Source organism: Strix aluco, chromosome 23, assembly GCF_031877795.1.
Source record: "Strix aluco isolate bStrAlu1 chromosome 23, bStrAlu1.hap1, whole genome shotgun sequence".
NCBI classification, from domain to species: domain Eukaryota; kingdom Metazoa; phylum Chordata; class Aves; order Strigiformes; family Strigidae; genus Strix; species Strix aluco.
Genome location: NC_133953.1, coordinates 5,493,027 through 5,515,863, shown reverse-complemented (window position 1 = coordinate 5,515,863; position 22,837 = coordinate 5,493,027). Strand labels below are relative to the sequence as shown.

Here is a 22,837-nt window from a genome sequence, read left to right as displayed (position 1 = left end):
GGTGACACTTTCCCTAAAGTCCCAAGCTCAGAGGTTGAGTTTGCTGTGGGTCAGCTTTTGTACAAGATTGGGAGAGGTGGAAAAAAAACAACAAACAACCAGTTATGAAAGTTGAGCAGGACGAGGAAAGTTCAGGCTGCTCTGTAATGTCAAGGTGAGCAAAGCGATGGCATTTATGTTGGAGATATCCGGGACTCAGGATCTGGGATTAGTGTCAGCTCTCATGTGGCAACCTAAATTAGGAATGCAGAGGCTGTCTCTGTTTATGATACCGGGGTTGTTAGGCGCTTCAGGTACTGTCATTCTTATTTAAGGATATATTTAAGGATTAACAGTAAGAAGTCCAGCATTAGCAGGAGAGAAATGAATGTTAGTGAGCTTAGGCTTGGAGGGCTTATTTTTGATCATCATCATGTGAGCTGCTTTAGGAGAGATGAGCTCCAAGATGGGGGGGTGGGGGGAGATTCTTGTATTTTTGCAGGAAAAGAAAACCTTTTGCAAGTTTAAATAGAGATCAGAACTTAGCAACAATGACAGTTGTATGGGTAAAGCCGCGTAACTCCCTGAAGCTGGTGCCTTTGCCGGGCTGAGGATCTGGCTCACAGCATCCAGCCTATTTTTAGCCTCTTTTTTTTTTTTTTTTTCCCCTCTCATGCAGAATATGCACAATCAAACAATGTCCACAGATTTCTTTGTTGTTTGAAATCATTCGGTGTTTTTAATTGGCAACCTTTCTGTTTTGCCTTGATCACAGTTGACTGCAAGTAGGTTACATTTGCTATGCGCGCTGTCTCAGGCACTTGGACTGGCTTGCAGAAGTTATCTCCTGATGCTGCTCTTTTCGACTGGGTGCAGGCACAAAGATGTTCTTGCTGCCAAACATTTTCCTACGTGTAAACTCCACGTTTCACTTTCCCTGGCTTTGGCTTTGATATCTGCTGCCCACAAGCACTGGCACCGCTGAAAAGCTGTTGAAGATTCACAGCTCTTCACATCCCAAGATTAGACAGGCTCCTCTTAAAACAGAAATGGGCGCAAAGAGCGTTTCTTTTGTGCGATGAGTTAAGTCAGTTCTGGCGGCTGAGAGGCAGAAAGAGGGAGGTCTCACCATGCTTTCATCTCTGTTTTAAGGAGGAGCTTAAAATGTGCATCCTGGGCTCCTGTCTTTGGAGTCTCCATGATTCTTGTCTGTCTGATTATTATTATTTTTTAAATTATTATTTTAAAATATTGTATTGTCCGGTCTGGCTTGCCCTTCAGGCTGAGTTTGGGGTGTGCTGTGGGGTGTGCTTCAACCCTCTGTGTGTGAGCCCTTGCTGGCTGCTGGGGTGGGGACCACACAGCTCTGGTCCAGCGCTCCTGGGGTGCAAGCGAAGAGGGTGGCCGGGCTGAAGGCAGGGGACAGAAGTCGAAAGGGTACCCCATTTTGTGTTAGAGGCTGGTGCTGGAGCTCAAGGCCTGCTGGGTGGATGTATCTGCTGCTTAACCAAGCCGGACAACTAGTGAGTCTCCATTACTTATGCGCTTCCTGAAGCTGAAACAATTGCTATTATCCCACATAATATTGCATGACCTACATTTTTACTTGAAAGCCTCCAGCTAATAATTAGTTTGAATTTCGATTTATAAATAAACACATTCATATTCTAGTTTTTCAAACAGGGGAAGAAAGCAAGCCTCTTAATAGATGAGATCCTCACATCTCCCTGTCAGACTCTACTTTCCCCCTGTTCCTCTGACTTTGGGGATGGGCAGGGAGGAAGGAGTGGATTTGCCAGGCTAGGTGAGGGAGGAGGGTTTGGATGTAATGAGACCGCTGGGCATTTTCCTGGAAAACGGTGGGAGCCTCCGCGCGTGGGAGATCTGGGCCATCTGGATAAATAGGGTCAAGCTCCACGTTGGCAGCGATGAGGCGGCGCGGTGCGGTGGAGCAGCTTGGCCTCGCCAAAGGAGCTGCGGAGAGCAGCGGATCGGTGCACAAAAGCACCTAGCAGAAGGCACATCCTTTCCCTTCCCCAGGTCTCCCGGCACGGTCGGCGTTGTCGCTGCTTCTCCTCCTCCTCCTCAACGTCCATCTGCCTGCCTGGCCGCTCGGCGCAGCCGCATCCAAAGGCACGGGAGGCAGCGTTGGCCTTGGGTCAATGCCTGGGACTTGGCATGTGTGTGTGGGCAGGGGATCGTTAGTCACCAGACAGGTTGGGTGTTAATTAGCAGTCCTGGGGAAGAGAGAGGACCGTGGCTTGTGGAGATGTGATCTCTCCCAGAGAGGAGAGATGCAGCTGGGCTGCATCCCGCTTGCAGCTCTGGGAGATCGAAGTGCGTTTGTGGTGGAGAGCTCAGATCCCATCGGCACCGGTGGGTGCACGCGACGGCAGCTTTCCCTGTAAAATCTGCAGTGGTTGTAGCGCTGGAAACGCCTCATGATTTGCCTTTCTTCACACACCTCAGGGCTTTCTGTTGCTCGAGGTAGAAAATGCAGAAAGCTGTCATAGTCATAATGCTTATCCAAAATCCTGGTGTCCTCATTCAGTCATTCGTTGTCCAAGATTTCCCCTGTATTTTGACTTGGCCTCTGGTCTCCTTTTCTCATGGTGTGGTACCATGTGTGCAGTCTGATGGTTTGAGGTCTTGGGGTTTTTGTTTTGCTTTCAAGAGAGAGTGAATGGTAAAACTGCCAGAGCTGCATCTTTTGCCTGGACCAGGTGGTCCCTTCCTACCCAGTACCTATCCACACCCATCCCTCTCCTTCTTGCATTCAGCCATGGCTTGGGTCATTGGAGTGTGTTTTTATAGGCAGATCTTGTGACACAAGTGGCTGCACCTAGGACTTGATTCAAAGCTGATGGAAAAAAAAAAAAAAGAAAAAAAAAAAAAAGCCTGACCTTCTTAATACACAAATCCCTTAACACACCTAGCTGTACAGTGTGTCACCGCGTGGGTAATTGTCATTCCACTCCAAGCTGATGATGTGTGTATGCCTCGAAGCAAGACAATCGCCAGCCTTTGTAATTTCCTTTATGGAAAAAAAAAAAAAAAAATTCCAATCAAACTTAATAGGGATGAGACCAACAGAGTTCTGTGGAAATTAGTGTGAAAATTTATAGAAAAGGGTAGACAATGAGGTGTCCCCGGTGGGATCCCACGGGCGAGTTTTGCCGTGCTGTGGGAACGTTTTCATTCTCCTGTTGCTTTGGTAGCGCTTGCCCATAAGGTGTTATCCTAAGCGATGCCACTTCAGGTGCTATTTTTATTCAGGAAAATGTCAAATCCCTTCTTGGAACTTAGTGACTTGTTGTCTTGGTAATTTCTTGCAGAAACAGGATCTATAAAAATCCGCTATTTTCTTGGTACTAGGCTTTTCTTGTCTATTTTGGATGTAAATATTTTTCAGAATCAGAAAAAGAAAAAGGGAACCACTTTAATAGGACACGAGTGGTGTAATTTCTCCCCCAGAATGGCTCTCGTAGGGCTTCTCGAGGCACAGATGTAAGCGGGGAAGTAGCTGTGTGCACTCATGATAGTGTCCCACTGTCCTTTGAATGCCAAGATCATATCTGGCCCCGTTCTTTCTTCATGCGCTGGTTTCCTAATCTGAAGCCCAGCTCGCTGGGAGCTGGAAATCCAGCGACGAGTGGGTTTATATTCATTTCGAATTGAGAGCGGCAGCGGGGAGGGAAACCTACGCTATTTTTATTTTTTTCTTGAAATTTCCGGCAAAGATGACATTTTCAACAACAAATAATTGCTTAGGGAATAACTCATTTCCAAACCCAAGCCATTGCGAGTCATTTGCAAATAAAAAAAAAAAAAAAGGCAAAAATCATACGGTGCCTCTGATAACACCGAGATACTCCACTCTTCTGTGCTTGGGGGAGGTCAGGGTTGGTTCATGCAATACCTCAGCCAGCTCCGGAGAGATTTCTGCTCCTGCCTGATGGCTTCCAGGAGCTCTGCCTTGTCCTGGTGAGGTTGGAAGCTCCAGATGGTTGTGGTGGTCGCTTTGGTGGTGATGGAGGAGGAAGCGCAGAGCCTTGCTCTTGCCATGATCAGTGTTGACACCTGCGTCCATGTGTTGGGTCTCCCCGCAAGGTGCAAGAGGTGCTTTGAGGAAGGCAGGGGCTGGTTTTGGGGTGCTCATGCCATCATTCAGGCTACTGGGCTTTACTGCATTTTAAGCGTGATGCAAAGGAAAAGTAAGGCAGGAGTTGCACAGCCCTTCTTGGGAGAGAGGGAGATGATGAGCGGTGTCTCTCCAATCACAACAAGATCCCCAGAGTCCGAAAGGAGCAAGGCTTGGGCACGAAAGCCAGAGCTGCCCTAATAAAACATTTACTGGGGTTTGGAGACCTGTTCGCTCCGACACGGTGCATACATATTAAATGATCAAAGTTTCCATGCCTTCGGAGGAGCCGGCTGCTAATCTAATGCAACCCTTGGGCTTTGCTCACCACTGACTCTGCATGAAAGCAAACGGCGGCTCTGTTTTCCTATTTAAAAGATTTCCAAGCTAAGCCAGGCGGGTCACATTTCAGGAAGCAATAGGATCTGGCCTCTTAAAGGCTTTGGCAAGGAGGGGCTTGGGAAGGTGGGTTGGGGCTTGAGGATGGATTGGTCTCCACCTCTCAAGTCCTGTCCACCTCTGACTCTGCTGCAGGCTGGCTGGGTGCTGCTGTGGTCTCTCCCCCTCCTCCCCCTCTTATTCTTGCTCTTCCCCTCCCTAAATCGCTCAATCCCGCATCCCGTTGCCCAGCCCACAAAGGGCTCCGCTGGCTTTTCAGATCCCAGCCTGAGTTGCAAAGCTCAGCCAGTGGATTAAAACCAAAGCAAAGCAGGGGAAAAAAAACCAACAAAACAAAACAACAATCCCACTCTCCTTGGATTTATAAACTGAGCACACTCGAGCTGGAAGGTGCCGAGGAGGAATAGGAAAACACAAAGCCCCCGGGGTGCCGTTTTTCAAAGCAACGCAGCCCTTTATTTGACTGCCTACACTTGTTTTAGCTATGCAGGGAAGCGAGCAGGTAAAAAGCCTGCCAGAGCTGTTCTTTCGGAGGTGCTGGGCTCCCTCAGGCAGCCACAGGTGCTGAGCTGGCTCAGCACCTCTGCAAACCACCAGCTATCCCATCGTCTGCTGCTTTTGCAGAGCAAATACTTCACCTACTGCTTCTCACTGCTCCAGTGGTTTGGGACTGATGGGTTTGGCTTCCCACTTGGTTACAGCATCTTTTCTGCTTCTTGAGAGTCTCCCGTGTCTTTCGTGTAATTCCTTAACTAGTTTCCATTTACTGGCGGTCTCTTTCTTTTAAGGTACTTGAATCTGTTTGATCATCAACAGATTTCTTTCTGTCCATCTGATAAAAAAATTAAATCTGGGCACTTTTTGAAGGCTTCCTCCCCACCCCCCTTTCTCTTTCTCCTTCTGTGCTCAGTGTAGAGTCAGCCCTTTCCTAGGAAAATAAAATAAATAAAAATTAGAGTTCAAAGTGTGACATCTCCTCTTAAAAAGAATAGGGTGAGAAGAAAAAAAAAAACACACCATATATTCTTACAGATGTGACATCAAAATGGAAAACTATAAAGGATGCGTTTTCAAAGGCTCATACAGGGACTGAGTTGGTTCAGTGGGGAAACGGGCAACCAAAGTCTCTCCTGGCACTTTGAAAGCGTGTCCCCGAGCCACCACAATGCTGTTTTTTTAGCTCGACTGCGGGTGCTTCTCCGCCTGCCAAACCCATCCTGCAGTCAGCTGTGTGGGGAGCAGAGGGTGCTGCCATCCCCGCGGAGAGGTGGGGTGGGTCGCTGGTGGAAAGTGGGTGATGGGGGGATTGTCTTGGGACAAGAGAGTGAAACGATGTTAAAAAGTTGGGTGCTGGTGTCGCCAGCGTCTGCTGTGTCCTTGTGTCACCTTGGCATGTTCATCTGTGTCTGCCAGCAGAGGCATCTTCTTCCTTGCTTGCTGCAGAGGAGCTTTGGGGAAGCGAGCGTGATGAGGGAAGGAATAAGAAAAATATGGTGATTCCATTACAAAGGGATGCTACCCGGGCAGGACAGCAGAGCCGTGGGATGTCAGCTCCTTCTGTGTCTCAGTGATGGCCACCGTCAGTCGGGCTGTGGGGATGGACAGCAAGAGCTGCTGGCCCTGCCGAAAGCTGCTGGCGGCTGGGGGCTGTGTCGAGGCAGGGCTCAGGTGTGGGGTCACCTCTGGTTTCCCACTCAGCCTGGAAGTGTTTTGGGGAAAACACCCGTGCGATCGGCCTCGTGATGCTGTGGAGCTGCAGATTGGTCTGTGGGTCTGCTCTCACAGCTGAGCAGCATCTGGGAAGTCCTGCGGGGCGGCAGATGTGTTAGCGGCACGCTGTTACCCAGGTAACTACCTTTCCTCCCCTGAATCCTAATTACTTGGTTTCTTGCCATACTCTGTGGGGCCTGGCGACTTATTTCATCCTGTCCAAACCCACAGGCTCCCCTTTTGCACATGCAGCCTCCCAGCCCGGCTCCCTCCCTCCCCAAAAGGCTTTTTTACCCTGTGGGTCAGTACCTGGGCACAGTTGAGGCTGAGACATCATGTCCATAGGGAGGTGAAGATCTCACCCACTGCTCTAGGACCTGTTCAACAAGCTACTGTGGGGCTTGGAGCAGCCATGAAGTTCCCTGGGGGTCTCATCCAGCCCAGTGTAGGGTCCAGTGTGCTGGTGGTAGTGCCGTAGCTTCAGGTTGACACCTCCTTAGAGTTTCAGCTGACTTCCTGGAGGCAAAGACTGTTGGAACTCCAGCAGCAGCAGTTGTATTGCATTAGTTGAGATAAAGGGAGTTCCCAAATTGCGTGTGAAAGCTCTTGGCTGGCCCCATACGAATGGAGCAGTGTCACGGTGAGGCACTCGTGTACAAAGCGAGCTCATCTCCAGGTCTGCATGTGTTCAAGGTCCGCAGAGCATCTCTGCTGGAGGCAAAGTACCCGGTGGGCACAGAGACCAGCCCTGCACTATCCAAGCCCGGATTTTGCATCTCTGTTTTCTAGGGGAACTCGTAAGAGTCAGGAAAAAAAAGGACCTGCGCTAAGTCCCACAGGTCCTAGCATGCAGAAGCCCTCCCCCAGCCCTAGGCAGGTGACTTGCACAGGCGCAGAAGGCTTTAGGAGGTTGAGTGATGTTTCAGACAGTAGTTTTTCTTTTGTCACTTCATCGGCTTTTGCACAGAATCATCTTGGTTGGAAAAGACCTTGAAGATCCTCCAGTCCAACCATGAACCTCACACTGACCGTTCTCAACTCCACCAGATCCCTCAGCGCTGGGTCAACCCGACTCTTCAACCCCTCCAGGGATGGGGACTCCCCCCCTGCCCTGGGCAGCCCATTCCAACGCCCAACAACCCCTTCTGCAAAGAAATCCTTCCTAAGAGCCAGTCTGACCCTGCCCTGGCACAGCTTGAGGCCATTCCCTCTTGTCCTATCACACCTTTCCCGAGTCGTCCTCAGCACAAACTCCTTCCCTAAAGATTTTCTCCAACAAAACTATCTCACTAACCTCATCCTGCCACTTCCATTGGTGCTCATGGCACATCCTGGCTGTCTGATGTGGGACACGAATGCCTGGGGACCCCCAACTGCAGCCCCCCACGACTGTGACATCCGAGTGCTTTCAGCAATGGCATAGACAACTGCCTGATGCAATTGATTATTTCTTTTGGGGAGGAGGAGCTGCAATTAATTTCTGCTTGTCTTCATTGCTTTTTGTTGTCTTCCTGGCTGCTAAACCACGTGTGTGGAGGGAGACATGTCCCCTTAATGGTGGGGACCCTTGCCTGGTGAGGAGGCACCAGGAAACCTTTTGCTTCTGAGATTGCTTATCCAAATACCAGTTGTCCAATGTGTCTCTGGTGGTCGCCCAGCACTCAGTGGGTGGTATGAAGAGGGAGCTTTCTTGGTTTGATGGAGCTTGGGCTGCGGGGTGGGCTTGTGCCCAGCGACGTGCTAAAGTCTTGGGGCTGGTTGTCTCGCCATGAATCGGTCCCTTGCTCCTGCTCCATCTGCCTCTGCGTCACCTTGGATTAATTACAGTACAATGCAATATACATTTATATGGTGTCTGCACAAGCGTCTCAGGGCCCTTTGCAATCTGAAAAATCTAATTAAGGTGCAGCCTCCAACATGAATGCTTATCACCGAAACGTGTACAGCGAGACAGAGGCGGCGTGCCTCCACGGCTCAACCAGGAGCTGAATCCACACTCTCATGGCATTATTAATTACTCCAAGCTTGGTGTCTGAGACACCAATCGATACCGTGGGCCTGGCTAGATAGGAAGCTTTAAGTGAGCGTGAGGGAGAAGATAACCATCAGCTAGAAACCTGGCGGAGGCTGTTCTTGGCCTGGGAGAAGGAGGTGTTGCTTTGCAGAGACAAGTGCAGTAGCAGCACGTGTTTAACAGCGACTTTGATGCTGGAAGGTTATTTACTTGATGCAGAAAGACGTCAGCGATATTGAATTTTGGCCTGGGGAAGGTCCTGCCTTGAGGACCAGGCTGGTGATGGGTGCAGCATCATTCTGCAGGGTTTGCTACAAAAGTTATTTGGCCTTTTTAGTTGGTCTCACGAGTGGCACCAGCTGTTGAGAATGTAGGGAAGGGAGGGAGGGAGCACCACAAGTGCAACGAAAGCGTAAATAACCGGGGGAAAAGGGAAAGAAAATGTGAAGTGGCCCTTTAAATATGAGCCTCCAGAGCCCGGAGCCCAACTAGCGTTCCCTCAAGTATTCAAATGAGATTGCAGCATCAGATTGGTATGCATTAGGCTGGTCTCAATGAAAATTAACATGTAATTGCTTCAAATGAAGTAAGTGAGGAGGTAATCTGTTCTTAAATTGGATTCGCAGGATTTTGTGGTACCATAATGCAGCTGTGAAATGAAATATATTTTAAGGATGATGTCCTCAAGGGGAGAGGGGAGGAGGGGGGCGGGTGGGTCTGTATTGGGAAGGGTCCCTTCCCTCCCTCCCTCTATTGTTTTTGGTCTTATTAACACCATTTTATAAATGGGGAGAGGGTATTGGTGTGAGTGGCATGGCTGGAGAAGGTCCCATTGCTTTTGGCTCCATCATGTTTCCTTCCTTGACATCCTTCCTGTCCCTTCCCTTCCCCTCCTCTGGTTCTCCACTTTTCTTGCTGTGCCAGTGCCCTTCCAACACCTTCTCTCAGGGGCAAGTCCCATCTCATCGTGATGGGAGGTCATGAGATGGGTCTCTTGAACTTTGTTCATGTGGCAGACAACCTTCTGGTTATGTGGCGGAGGAAGATCTGGCCATGTGGTGGGCTTTGAGTGTCTGTAAGAAACTGTAGGTTCTTGCTAGGGAGCTGCTTTCTATGAGGAGATGGATGTTGGAGCAAGAGGCACAGGGTTCCCTTCTTGTCTTGGCCACTTGTGACCTTGGATGGGGGGAAGCCTGTTCTTCTGTTGAAGGGGAGGGTCCTCTGCCCATCACGCTGGGACCCAGAGTGGCACTCCAAGGCTTGGGGATTCATCCCCAAAGGCTTGGGATGCCCTGCTCCTCCCATGCAGACTCGTGTTGCCTGGATCACCTCTCTGTATTAATTTTAAGGGTTTGCTCATTGTCCTCGTGCTGTCCATCTCTACCCATCTGACAGTAGAAGCAATATGAGCTTGGGTGTGGTGGTGAAATTGCAATCAGAAGCACGAGGGAGAATTGGTGTAGGAAGGTGATGTGGTAACTTACAATTATTCTCAGGTTATAAATATATAGTGTGTAAGAGCATATATTTGCTACGGGTAGCCCCGGTTGGTCAGCTGTAGCCTGTACCAGTGCAAGCTCCCCCCATTTCCCCATCACAGCCCTGTGTTAGTGTCCTTGGCTACTGGAGAGCTCTGTCAGTGCCTTGAAAACCTGATCCCATGTTCTTCCCTGGGTTGATTTCCCCGTGTTGTCCCCATCGGTGCCCTTCAGCCCTCTGCTTGCAGCACTTTTCTCTCCCGCTTGCCCCCTGCTCCTCCTTGTCCCACTGCCTCCCGACTCGCAGCATCCTTTAGCAGCCGGCTCCTGCTCGCTCCTCACTCCTCTCCGCAGTCCTGGCAGAGAGCGCTCACCCCTCACCGTTCCTATTTTGTGCCTCAACTTCTAAGGAAAAGCCACTTCAGTGATAATTTCCCACTTGTAATAAGTTAAGTGCATCGCTTCCTTTCGAATACATTTTCAGTGCAGTTAAGCTCAGCAGTCCCTTGCCTGTGTGCTTAGTTAAACGCGCTCCTTTGCAGACCGTTGGGGTGGATGGCATCGCTTTATTCCTGGGCCATTAGTGTCAATTGCGCAAAGCAGAACCAGGATTTATTCAGGGGGCACAGCTCGTAATTGAGCGAGTTCAGCGCCGGAGATCGGCACTAACTGCTGGGAGTGCAGCCTGGAGGAACTTCCCCGCTGGGCTGGAGGAGGCAAGCCGGAGCTGTCGGGGGGGGGGGGGGGGGGGGGGGGCTGAGAAGGATGGGGAGTTGGGGTGTCTTGAGTGACTCAACCCAGGGCTTGTAGGTGGCAAAAGAGGGTTTTTCTAGAGAAAAGTGCATAGCAAGGAGAGATCTCACCAGGTTTTTGGAGGCAAAGAGAGGAGACTTCTCCACATGTCCTCAGATGAGAAGACCCTATTTTATAGGGGTGGCTTTTGCCCGGGACTGTTTGTCTGCTGGCATCCAGGAGCGCCCCCCTCCCCGAGCATTTATTTGAGCTTTGGGAATGCGTAAAAGGAGAAAATCAGGAGGAACAAAATGTCCCTCGAGCTCAGCGCAAGATCCCGGCGCTGCAGGAGCTCCCTGGCGGGGTGGCGTTTCATTAACAAACCAGCCGTGTCCCTGCACAGCTGCCTACAGGCATTTTGGTGCTGGCGTCACCCCCGGTCCCCGGTGCCATTAGCGGTTTTGGAAGGCACCCAAGCAGATGGGCCAGGAGCACGCCCCGGTGCCACTCCACGGGGTCAGTGGCAGGGGTGGGAGCCCAGGTTAGGGACACGTTTCCTCAACGTGCAGTCTGGGAGCAGCTGCCCTCATTGATGTTTTGTGGCACGCTCCGAGAGGCTGAGATGGAAGATGCTATAGATGTGCAGAGCCCTGTTGTTAGCAGAGACAATAGGAGGATAAATAGAAAGGCTGGATGAGCCGAGCACGGGAGCAGGGGACTTGGAAAGGTGCTAGTGCACTGCTGCATTGCAGAGAGATAAAGACTTTTCCAGACAAGCCGTCCCTGCCTGCTGCATCGCGACCTGCCTGCTTCACACCAGTCCTCGGGGCTGGTTCAGGGCTCTCCTGGGACTGGCGAGGTGGTGGGTGCATGCAGAGGTGCTCGTGGCTGCTCCGTACCCTGCCTGGCGCTCGGTCGCAGGCTGTAAAATGGGACCTCCGGCTCTTTTTGCAGCTCTTCCTTCCTCCTCAGTCCGGTTTCCTCCTGTTTTCTTGGCATTTGCCAGTAAACTCGTCTAAGGCAGCATACTGGGAGTTGTTTGCAGCTCTGCAAATCCCGGGCAAGGAACCAAGGCAGATCTTTTCGAGCCCGGTATATTATTATTAATGTAATTAGTGTGAATCATTTGGATGTATAAACTTCGAATTGAGGTGATCAGGTACTTTACAAACATGCGTTAACTCACCCTCCCTGGCAAGGAGGTGCCAAATATCTTTTAAAGTCTTGCAGAGGGCAGGACTGAAGGGCCGGGACTTGCAAGGAACCCGCTGCAGGTTGCAGCATGAGCCGGTGGGAAAGGCAGGACCTCCCCAGTCTAGAGCCCCGACTCCCTCTGCAACAACCAAGATGAAACTCTGGGCACGGAAGAGAGGGGGAAGCACAAAGGGTTTTTATTTTCTACGTCTGAGCGCTGCTTTTGACTGGCTCAGCGTGATTTTGAAGAGGCACTGGGGCGGCAGCTGATCTGAGGGCACCTCCTCACCCCACAGCCTTTGGAGATGCTCCAGCTGCTGGGGGGGGGGACTGGAGGTAGGCGCCAGCCCCAGCAGGACCCCCCCTTTCCTGCCCCGAGTTAATCATTCGGTCAGCTCCTGCCTGGCAGGCGCAGGCTCCCCGTGCTGGGAAGTGGTTTTTCGGTCCTGACAGCCATCCTGTGCCGTGAAGTCCTCGGGCTGTGTCTTTGGTGGTGTCACATCAGTGTGAGCTCGAGGGATGCCCTCCAGCTGATCTTACAGTTGAGGGCGAGGACGGCTGGGGTGATCCTGGGGTGCGGGTGAGGACGGGCATGCCAAGAACCCCACTGCTGTGTCAACCACGCAGCCCCCAGCAGGGATGAGCCTTGAGCCTCTATTAAAGCTGCCTGGATGAGCAGTTGGGGCTTTTCAGCAGTCTAGGACCCAACCTATGGACCGTTTTGATCCAGTAGCCCAGTTGCAGTGTGCGGAAGGGCCAGTGGGATGGGATTATTGCTGGAGGTGCACACACCATTTGCCACACGTGTCGATGAGCACGCCTGCTCTCAGTATGTGCTGCGTGTCACACGCACGCACCACCTGAAAAAAAAGCCTTTTCTGGCAGGTTGGTGCTTGGTGTGTAGGGTAGCATTGCATGTTGGTGCATATGTGAGCAGACGGTGCTGCACTGAGTGTGTGTGAGCGTACGCAGTCTGTATGTGCACGGAAAGTGAGCAGATGCTGTAAATCCTGCTGAAGAAGGGCTGGACTGGTAGAAATTGCTAGTGCATGACTTAACCCAATACAGCAAAGAGTAAGGAGAGGGAAACCAGACTGGGTTGTGGCAACGAGGCTTTTTGGGCTTAATATTTATTAGTAGAAAAGCTTCTAGACTTATCTCCGTGATAACCACACTTAGGGCTGTCAGTGGTGTGTGCATCCCAGCTGCTTCATGGGCAGCACATGTCCCGAGGAGCATGGGACAAGCTGATCCCACCTTTCCCTTCGCTCAGGAATTGGTGGCCAAACCTCTATTGCGTAAACATCATAGGAAAGTCTATGAGAGCGGTGGGACTGGGCCTGAATGGGATTGAGTTGTTCACAGCTCAGCCTTTAATTAATCCTAATAAATAACAATAAAATGTGATAATCACAGAAATAAATCTGCAATGTGAAGCTCCTGCCTCCGGCGGCGGTCTAGTTTAGTTGATCATTTATAGCGTGGCTGATGGTGCAGAAGCTGAAGGGTGATGCCTGCGACATGAGATGCTGGGGACAAGGCAGGGCCAGAGCAGCTTGTGTCCTTGCCCAGCCTCAGCGGGAGACTTTTACTCCCAGTTTTAAAATAAACCCCTAACTGGTTCCTGCAAGCTGATTTCCAGCTTGGTCTGGCCTGTAGCAGAGACAAAATGCTGCTGGTGTGGAAGGGATTGCTTCAAAATCCAGAGGTGTCTGGGAATTGCTGAGTTAGGTTGGGAAGACAAAAAACATCTAGGGATGCTTGAAGGTGGGTCGGTGCCGTGGTGCAACGTGTGTGAAATTCCATCAGGTGGCCTGGGTTTGGGAAGGTGGTTTCTCCAGGGTGGGCACACAGTGAAAATCAGGTGGTGCTGCGAGCCCGGGGGGGGGTCAATGTGGTCGCGGTCCCAGTTTGGACCACCAAGTTTGCTGGGGTGAGCCAGGCTTAGCTCCGTCCCTGCCTCCCTGCGACGGAGCTTGTACCCTGATAATTGCAATGAAAGCGGCAATCAGGTTGGTAATTTCACTGAGCTCTTTTCAGTTCTAATTAACATTATTCATTTCTTGTGTGTCCTGCTGGGTTGAGACAATCTGTGCTCTCCAGCCCAGCCCTCTGGAACACCAGCGAGCTGCGTAAGAGGCAACAAAAAAGTGTTGCGTGCCAATTACTACACTTCAGTAATTAAAAACCTCCTTCCCACTACTGCCGGGCCACCTCCTCTGCCGTCATTTTCTGTGTGCAAACTCGCGAAAACAAAGAGGGAAATTCAGGAGGGCAGGTCATTGCTGGCGTGTGCCATCTGTTTCTGTGCCAAAAATGCAGGGAGGTACCAGGGGCTGTATGAAGCACGATTGGGATCAGTGGTCAGGACACTCAGCTTCGGCACCCTGTTACTTATTTACTCCTGATACTCGATTGTGGCGGCTGCGGTTTGGTTGAGGGCTCTTTGGGAGCAGGTCTGTGTCTGCAAAGCAGCCTGTTCCCCTCCAACCAGGGCTGGTTTGTCCCCACTGAGGGTTTTGGTGGCGTTTTCAGCCCTGCTCATCTTTGTGCTTGTGTTACCTAAGGTAGCAGAAACCTTACAGTGTTACTTTCCCTCTTCCAATTTCTGTCTTTGACTGGTGTTCTGGCAGCTGGGCGGACGGTCAGCTGCACCCATGGGCCCCTTGCGCAGGGTGCAGAGGGTACAGGCGTGAGGATTTTGTGGCTGTATGAGCTCAGCCCCTCAGGCTGCGGGGATGACGACTGGTTTAGGGGAGAGCAACCATTGCTGAATGGACCAGCTTGCTTGGAAAGGGCGGATGGCAAAGCCAAGAAGCTTTGGCTACAGGAGATGTTAAGGGATCTGGAAAGGGCCACAGCAGCTTGCGCCTGTATCTTCTTTGCACCCACCGTGCATCACTGACCAGGGAGCGTGGGGCAAGGAGGGCATGTTGGGATAGGTAGGTCGGTGCATGCAACTGTCTTCAAATGCCCAAACTCCATCACTTGTGGTCATTTTGAGGTGCCCTCAGTGGCAACAGGCAGCAGAGGGTCCAGTGTAGCCTGAGGAGCTATGCCTCTCTGCAAACCATCACTACCTACCCCCAGGATGATGCGGCAGTGGTGTCGCGGCAGTGTTTCCACCTCCCGGAGGAGAAACCCTGAGGTTTGGGACTCTGGGTTTAGAAGGAAGGAAACAGCAGAGAGAGGGAGCAGTGTCATCTCCTTGTGCTGACAGACAGCAGTTTTTCATCTTCCTGCCAGGAGAAGGCCTTGCCTTCCGAGCAGGAATGTAACGAGGATTAAGGATCTTGAGAGAGAGAAAATTACCTCATCTGTGCTTAATTATTTTTACATCATCCTTTTGGAGGCAAGCGCTGTTTCCTGACACGCCGGGACCTCTCTCTCCCCTCCCTCCCTGGCCCATCATGGGGCAAGAGGGAGGATGAGAGCCTCCAGCAAGGTGGAGGAAGCATCTCAGGGCTTTGCACCTTGCCAGGAGTGGGGTGGGAAGGGGGGAGGCTGCAGGCTCGGTGGTGGCTGTGCTCTCCACCTGTGCTTGGAGCCTGGCTTCCCTGCCAAAGGCTTTCCGCTCGGCTGCCTGCGTGGGGGAGAGGAGGGCTTCCCATCCCTGTGCCGGCTTTCTGGAGAGAGGAGCTGCTGGAGGAGGGAAGGGCGAGCAGATGGAGGGGTTGGAAGAGCATTGGGTCGCTGTGGCGAGCCTTGGCCATGGGGACCCCGACCGGTGCTTGTGTGAGGAGGAACAGGGTTTAGGACAGTGGTTGGCAGGAGCTTGGGTGTGAACGTGACCTGCCATTCCCTAAATAGCACACTGTGTCCAGAGGTCAAAGTGTGCCTTCCCCAGGAGCTGTTTCTGTGCTTTATTAGATATATATTGGCTCAGGAGCTTTAAGAGGCAGGGAAGAAAATAAAATAACAACTTTAAGCCTGCCGATCCCAGGGACAGAGAAGCGTGTCTAGGTGATAAGAAGAGATTGTGGCCGGGTGCTGTGAAGGGCGAAAGCACTTATTTCACTGTTGCCTCATGCGTTACCTGAGCCCCGTTGCTTTTCAAAAGCACTTAAATGCCCATATGATAGAGGGAATGCTTGGATTGCACACTGTCTGGCTCCATTATTATCCAGGGATCTCCAAGCTGATGCATTTCACAAAAAAAACCTGGCGCGGAGGGAGGAGAGATGAAGTATATATTTTTAGTTCAGCCTGCTTAGAGGTCCTCAGGGATAATCTCCGCAGAAGGGACTGGTCCGAGAAATTCAAGCCACGTCTGGCTTCTCATCACCCAGTCCTCCTCCGCGATACGGCTTTGGCAGTGAGGGTGGACACCCCTGTGTTTGTGCAGAAGTGCTGCTCGCTGCAACCGCAGGAGCCTATTTCACGGCGTTGCGATGGGCAGGCCAGAGCCAAGCACCAAATATCCACCTGCATTTTATTTGAGCACTATTTTATTCGAGTCTTAATCTACCAGCAGAGTTGAGGCTCAGAGTACAGTATGCTAAAACTATTTTCTGGGAAGAAATCTCAAGTTTTGTTCAACTTGAACAACTAAATTCTCAGGTTTTGCTCAAGTTGTAATGCAGCTGAGAACAAGAGCCGAGTTCTTGGTGTTCAGCCCAGCCTGAATCTATTGCTGCTTTTTATGTAGATAATAAAAATCTGCTCACATTTAATTTATTATTATCGTAATATCATTATGGAACAGCAGTAAAATTGTTTAATTTATCGGATGTTTTTCACACCAGAGAGGGAGGATGGTGCAGTAGCTTGGGTACTTGCCTAGCAAATCAGCAGGGCTGCAGACTTACCCATCTCACCTCGGGCACGTCACCTCGTGGGGATCCATCATCCCTAACCTCCAAATGTTGTGTGTTGAGGCTGAGTGGGTTCTTCAGGCTTCTCCTGGAATCACTTCCAGGAGATACCTCCAAAAAGAGGGGATGAGACAACTTGTCCCTAGGTGGTTCCCTGTGTCTTTGCTGGCATCAGGAGCGGACAAGGGAACAGGTCGCCCACCAGTGAAGAGACAGCTCATCCCAAGAAAGGACACAATCCCTAAAGTGTCAGGATAAGTCCGCGTGCCACAGATATATTCATCCTTGCCGTTAACTCCCCTGCTACTGCAGTCTGACACGTGTAGCCTGTTAAGCCCTTTGCATTTGTTGAGGTTACCCCTTGTGAGACCTCCCAGAGGCTGCTGAGCTTGTTTTCGGTGCCTCTGAAGTTAATTTGCATCCCAGCCACAGCACAAGTAATGAAGTAGATTGGGGAGAATATAAACAGTGGATCTTAGGCTGAGTGGTTTTATGCAGGGACATTATCCTCCATCGTCGGCATCCAGCAAAGCGCAGCTAAGTCCTAACAGCTCCATAATCCCAAACTTGCTTGGAGAGAAGTAGGGTTTTAGCTGCTTGGGAGAAGGCTTGGAGAGTAGGAAGCCTCCAGGCCCTCTGCTCTTTGCTCATCTGGAGACAATTTGTGGAAATGGAGGATTCTAACCTTGCTTGGGGATGTGGGGATGGAGGGTTACAGGGCTCATGGAGACCTTTGGGAGGAGCAAGACTGGCCCCCGCTAATGTGGACAGGAAAATAATCTCTGTCAGGAGCAAAGTCTCTTCTAGGTTTGCGCCGTGTTGTCCTTTGGGGGAGCTCAGTTTCTTAATGAGGCTGGATATAGAAGATTTCTACCTCCAAAACATCGCTCGATAAGTGAAACGCTTAGGTGGGGTAAGGTGCAGTAAGTGAGGGAGATGCAGCGATGCAGATGATGGGTAGGGAAGGCAGAGCTGACAGAGGGACAAATGGTAGGAAGCTCAAGGTTTCTCTTTAGAGGTGTGTCAGAGCTGGCTTTATCCTGAGATAAATTTTCCTCGCTCCTTTGTGAAGCAGCACAAGCTGCTTTCCTGGCTCTACTTTGCATTTCTTTGCCTGGCCGCAGGAATATGAAGGTCTGCGGAGAGAATGACGAGTGGTGGGTTTGGGCAGGAGGTAGCAACCTGCATCCACCCCAAAAAAGTGTAGTTTGGACTCAGGATGGAGATTTTAGCTGAGCTTTGGTTGTCTGTGAGTTTGCAAAGGAGCAGATGGGAACAGAGGAGCAAAAGGTCCTTTGGTGGCTGGTACGGGATGGCTCTGATCTCTCTACACCTGAAATCATCGTGAAGCTCTTGGGCAAATCTCTGGAGCCACTAGTTTAGATGAATATCGGTGCCCTGAGCACCACAGGTAAAGTGCTGACATTGTCCTCTTCGGACACTGAGAGCACTTGGTCTCTGAAACAGCTGCTGGCAGCAAAGCTAAAAATAGTGCCAGGAGGACCAGGAGGGGCTGGGGAAGGGGGGGGGGGGGGGCAGAGCACCCAAGAGCAGCGTGTTGATGGGTCCCTTCTCTGCCTCTTTGCAGGTGCTCCGTGGACAACCGAGTCACCCGAGTGGCCTGGCTGAACCGCAGCAGCATCCTCTATGCCGGCAATGACAAGTGGTGCTTGGATCCTCGGGTGGTGCTCTTGGCCAACACCAAAACCCAGTACAGCATCCAGATCCAAGACGTGGACGTGTACGATGAGGGCCCCTACACCTGCTCCGTGCAGACAGACAATCACCCCAAGACATCGCGCGTCCATCTCATCGTGCAAGGTAAGAGGAAGGGAATTCGTAGAGGGGTTGGGCTTGCTTTGATTTCTGTTCCTCCCTTTTGCCCTGGTGTCTTCTCCTCCCATTGCTCCTACGTTGAGTGTGTAAGATGATTTGGTGCAAATGTAGAGGCTGATCAACAGGCTCAGAGAGTCCCAGTGAAGCCAGGCAAAGTATTTATGCAACTTTCCTGGAGCAGTCATGGGGTTCTGATACAGGCAGCTCTGCCTCCCGCAGCAGTCCCTGGCAAACCCGTGTTGCTGTTTGTTGTTGTATTTTGGTGGGGTTTTTGTTTTCCATGCTGGAGGCAATGCTCGAAGTAAAACTTGTGTTGGGGGAAAAGAGAGAGCTGGCAGATTTGTGTACTTTGTGGGGGTGTGTGTATGCCTAGCAACAATATGTGTTTGTGTGTTGAAACTGTACTTCTGTGAGGAGGAGGAGGAGGAGGAGGAAGGCTAGCATGGGAGGGTGGAGCTCTTGTGGTGGCTTGCCAAGGCTGCACAGTCCGCGACATGCATACACGTCCAGTTTTGGGCACCTCAATACGAGAGAGATCTCGAGGGGCTGGAGTGAGTGCAGAGGAGGGCAACGAAGCTGGTGAAGGGCCTGGAGAGTAAATCCTGTGAGGAGCGATTGAAGGAGCTGGGACTGTTTAGTGTGAGGAGGAGAAGGCTGAGGGGAGACCTCATCACTCTCTACAACTCCCTGAAAGGACATTGTAGAGAGGTTGGTGCTGGTCTCTTCTCCCAGGGAATTAGTGACAGAACAAGAGGGAACGGCTTTAAACTGCAACAGGGGAGGGTCAGACTGGACATGAGGAAAAAATGTTTCCCAGAAAGAGTGGTCAGAGTGGAATAGGCTGCCCAGGGAGGGGGTGGAGCCACCATCCCTGGGTGTGTTTAAGGGTCATTTAGATGAGCTGTTGGGGGATGTGGTGTAGGGGAGAACTTTGTAGAGTTGGGCTGATGGTTGGACTCGATGATCCCGAGGGTCTTTACCAACCTGAATAATTCTGTGATTCAGCAAACGTGCAAGCACACACAGGCTCTTGAAAGGGGACGTACAAGCGTGGCCACACACGACGGTCAAGCAGATGGGCCCTCACGCAAGATAACTCCCGTGTCCGTGCTGCAGGACGTACGCTGGGCAAGGGGGAGCCTGCGTGGTGGGAGATAGGTGACCCGGTGCACTCTTAGGGAGGCAGCCTCTGGGAAGATTAATGGAAAATTTCTAATCCCTTGCTAGCAACCTTTTTTCCTCCTCCTTCTGTGATTTGGCCAAGAGCCCTCTTAGCATGACACACCAGCTCGAGTATTGGAATCTCGTCTCGGGCTAATTTTCGAATGCTGATGGGTGTATTGATTTGGAAACAAGCTGGGTTAAAAAGGCATTGGTCTTGTACACAGAGTTGGGTTGAGCTAATCCGTCGTCGATATGCCAGGCCTCAGCGTTATTGACAGCCTAATGAATAGAACGGGGGAAAAAAACCCAAACCCAGGGCCTTTATTTTCCCCCCTCCCTTCCGTTCCATTTTCTCTTTCCTCTTCAAGCAATCAAGCAAACTAAACAGAGCCGGACTTTCTCCATCTCCATTAACTGCGGAAAGAAAGCGGATGCATTGCCAGCTCCGGTCCTTGCAGTTTATCTTGCAATCTGTTATTACCTGCCTGAGTTTCTTAAGCCAAAGTCGATCACCCACAAGTTCTGAAGTTGTTATCAGGCACCGGGGCGATGCAGGACAATTTCTATCTGTTCTCTTCTGATTCCTGTTTCCTGACCTAAATTTCCCGTATCACCAGATACCCAGGTCCATCCCTCCTGTGTCTTCCTATATCATTTGGAAGAGATGTTTGGCTACTGGAGGAAAAGGTCATATCTTAACTCCTCGCAGCGGTACAGTTAAATACTGAGGGAATCAGTGATGGATTCAGTCCTATAACGTGCATCCTCGCCGCTGCTGACAGAAATACCCACTCTCAGGAGAGGGCCCCCTAATTTCAAGAGCTATTGCTTGGCTCACCTGACCCTTTCTCAGGTGGAATGTGCAGCAACGTGCTGGAGCAGGACATGAAAGTGAATATCATATCCGATTGAAGGGAAGCCTGCCTTAATGACCCCGATTAAAATCTGGCTGGGGTGCCACGATTAACTCTCCTGCCTTGAAAAATGGGCCCAGTAAATACGCCGGCTGGTATAATCCTGTCCTAAAAGACATTCAGCTTGCAGGAAGCGGTGCTTACCCCTCCCTCCCAGGAAATCAGGGCGTCCAAGTGCCGGATTTCAGAGATGTGCCAAGTTCAGCACGTGGCTGTGGGACCTCTTGCCCCTTCCCACAACCTGATAGGAAAGGAGAAGCGGTGAGAGGAGATGGGAAATGGGATCTCCTCTTTTAAACGGGGTTAGTCCAAGTGCAGCCAGAATGAGGGAGGTGTGCAGGTTGCTCTGAGCAGGTCCTGACTTTCCGCTTGCTGCACTAGGAAAGGGCTGGGAGCAGGAGCACTCCAGCCTCTCAGGATGCGATTAAATCGTGCCCCAGGGCAGGCTGTGCTCTCCAAATGGACTGGCCGTGAGGGGCAAGGATGTCTTCCCCTTCCAGCCAGGATGACAGCAGCCTGCCAGGGAGGTGTGATGGGTGCGTATCGGCCAGCGTCCAAACACCCTCAGCCCTTGCCGTGTATCCCTCCTTCTCCCCAGGTTTAGGGGATATTGCTGGGAAACAGCCATGGACATTGGGAATGAGGAGCTGGGGCATCCCTGGGGTCTGCCAAGGGCTGCTGGAGGAAGAGGTGCTACAGGGGGAAAGAGCAAAAACCAGAAGAGGGATAGGGGTGGGAGAAGGAGCCTCCTTTAGTATGTGAGGGTTGGGGATGGTCCCCCAAGGCAGCAGGAGAGGACCACCTAGAAACCACCAGGAACCAAGGATGTCCATGCTTCAGCAAGGGAAGTGCTGCACATTTATTTCTAGGTTGACTGTATTGATGGCTGAGATCCCAAAATAGGTGGGTAGAAGGCACCTCAAGAGCTAATTTAGCCTGTCCCCCTGCAACGAGGCAGAGACATTGCTGGCAAACACGTGTGAAAGCTATTCTTGAAAATCTTTAACAAAGCAGGTTCTTCAGTCTCCCCAGACGCTCTATTCTACTGCTTCGCTACCTTTATAATTAGAAAATGTATAGCTAATATCTAACTTAAACCTTCTTTGTTGCAAATGAAGTGGAGTTTTTCTCAGCCTATCCCCAGCGGACGCGGGGAACAATTGATCAGTGTCCTCTTTGTAACAACCTTTTGCTTTTGGGAAGGTTGTTATCGTGTTGCCCCTTAGCCACCTTCTTTCTGAAACGATGCAAGCCCCGTTTCTCCCACCTTGCCTTGTCGGTCAGGCTTTCAGAAACACTTGTCAGTCTTGAAATCCTGCTACAAAAGGCAAAAGGTGATTGCTGCCGATCCAGGAATAGCAGGTCGGCGCATCTCTCCTTCCCGCTGCCTTTGTGCTAATGTGGGACAAATGAGCCCGGGAACGAGACAACAGACCCTTGGCATTGAATGCATCAAAGTTCAGACCTGCTATTTCAGGGACTGCTTTAAATGAGGTCAGGCTCGGCGTTGCTAATGCCAAGTTGATGCGAGCCAACAACATAGCAGCAAGAGGTACAAAGAAGGTCTTAGCACTTGGACCTCCCCAGGGAAGAAGCTTCCAGACTACAGCTGGACCTAAAATGAACAACTCGGGGAGTGTCTGTGTCATCTGCAGTGTTTGGAAGGTGATCCCTGCCTCTCCCACTCTCTCAGCCCTCATTTCTTCTTCGGTGGAGTTGCTGTAAGACAAGACAAAGCAGAGGGAAGCAGCACTTCCCATGTTTGCAGGAGTCTGCTTCGGACTCTTGGGAAGAGAGAGGTGTTTTGGGGTGAAAATCCCAAAGAGACAGAATTCAGGGAAGCCCCACTTGCAATAAGCATTGTGAACTTGGAGGGAGGGAGAAACCCAGAGTGAGAAGTAGGACTTGGGCGCCGTTAACCTCCGAGGAGCGATGCTTTCCCTCCCTCTCCCCCACTGTATTCCCTTGCTTTTCCTTAGCAAGTCCCACTTCTTGCCCCTGCAGCAGCATCTCAGGCGCAGCCACCTCCTCCTCCCCACTCCCAGTAGGACACTTCAGCTATTTAAGCTGTTCCCCCGGTTCCTGGGTTTAAAAGAGAGAAGAGAGGGAGGAGGAGGACGGTGTCTGGAAAGCTCTTATTTGTATTGATAATAAGCCGTCTCCAATGCGTGCCTGCAAAACACTCCCACTGCCTCGTAAGATGCATTAAGGAAAGTTGGCCTTATCTCGGCACGGGAAATGGACTTGGGGAAGGAGGCACAGTGCCTGCCAGGGTTTAATCTCACTTAGGCACACAAATTTGCATGATAGAAAATGGTGGAATTTTAGTGCTTAGAAAGAAAGAAAGAAGAGGGGAGGGGAAAAAAAAAAAAAAGCAACTGGGGGATATTAGGCTTTCTCGCTTCTTTATCAGTTTCCCTGGCCCTATCTGGCTCTTTCTGTTGTCACTGGAGCAACTAATC

General features: G+C 51.1%; 1 protein-coding gene across 6 annotated transcripts in view; it reads left to right on the top strand.

The window, feature by feature from the left end:
• Positions 1-22,837, top strand: part of LOC141933683 (protein CEPU-1) — a 355,483-nt gene that overhangs the window by 282,514 nt on the left and 50,132 nt on the right. For all 6 annotated transcript variants that reach the window (XM_074848567.1, XM_074848569.1, XM_074848571.1 and 3 more), the window contains one exon: positions 18,050-18,282. In XM_074848567.1, coding sequence (XP_074704668.1) covers positions 18,050-18,282 — 233 coding nt within the window. The remainder of the gene's footprint in view (positions 1-18,049; positions 18,283-22,837) is intronic.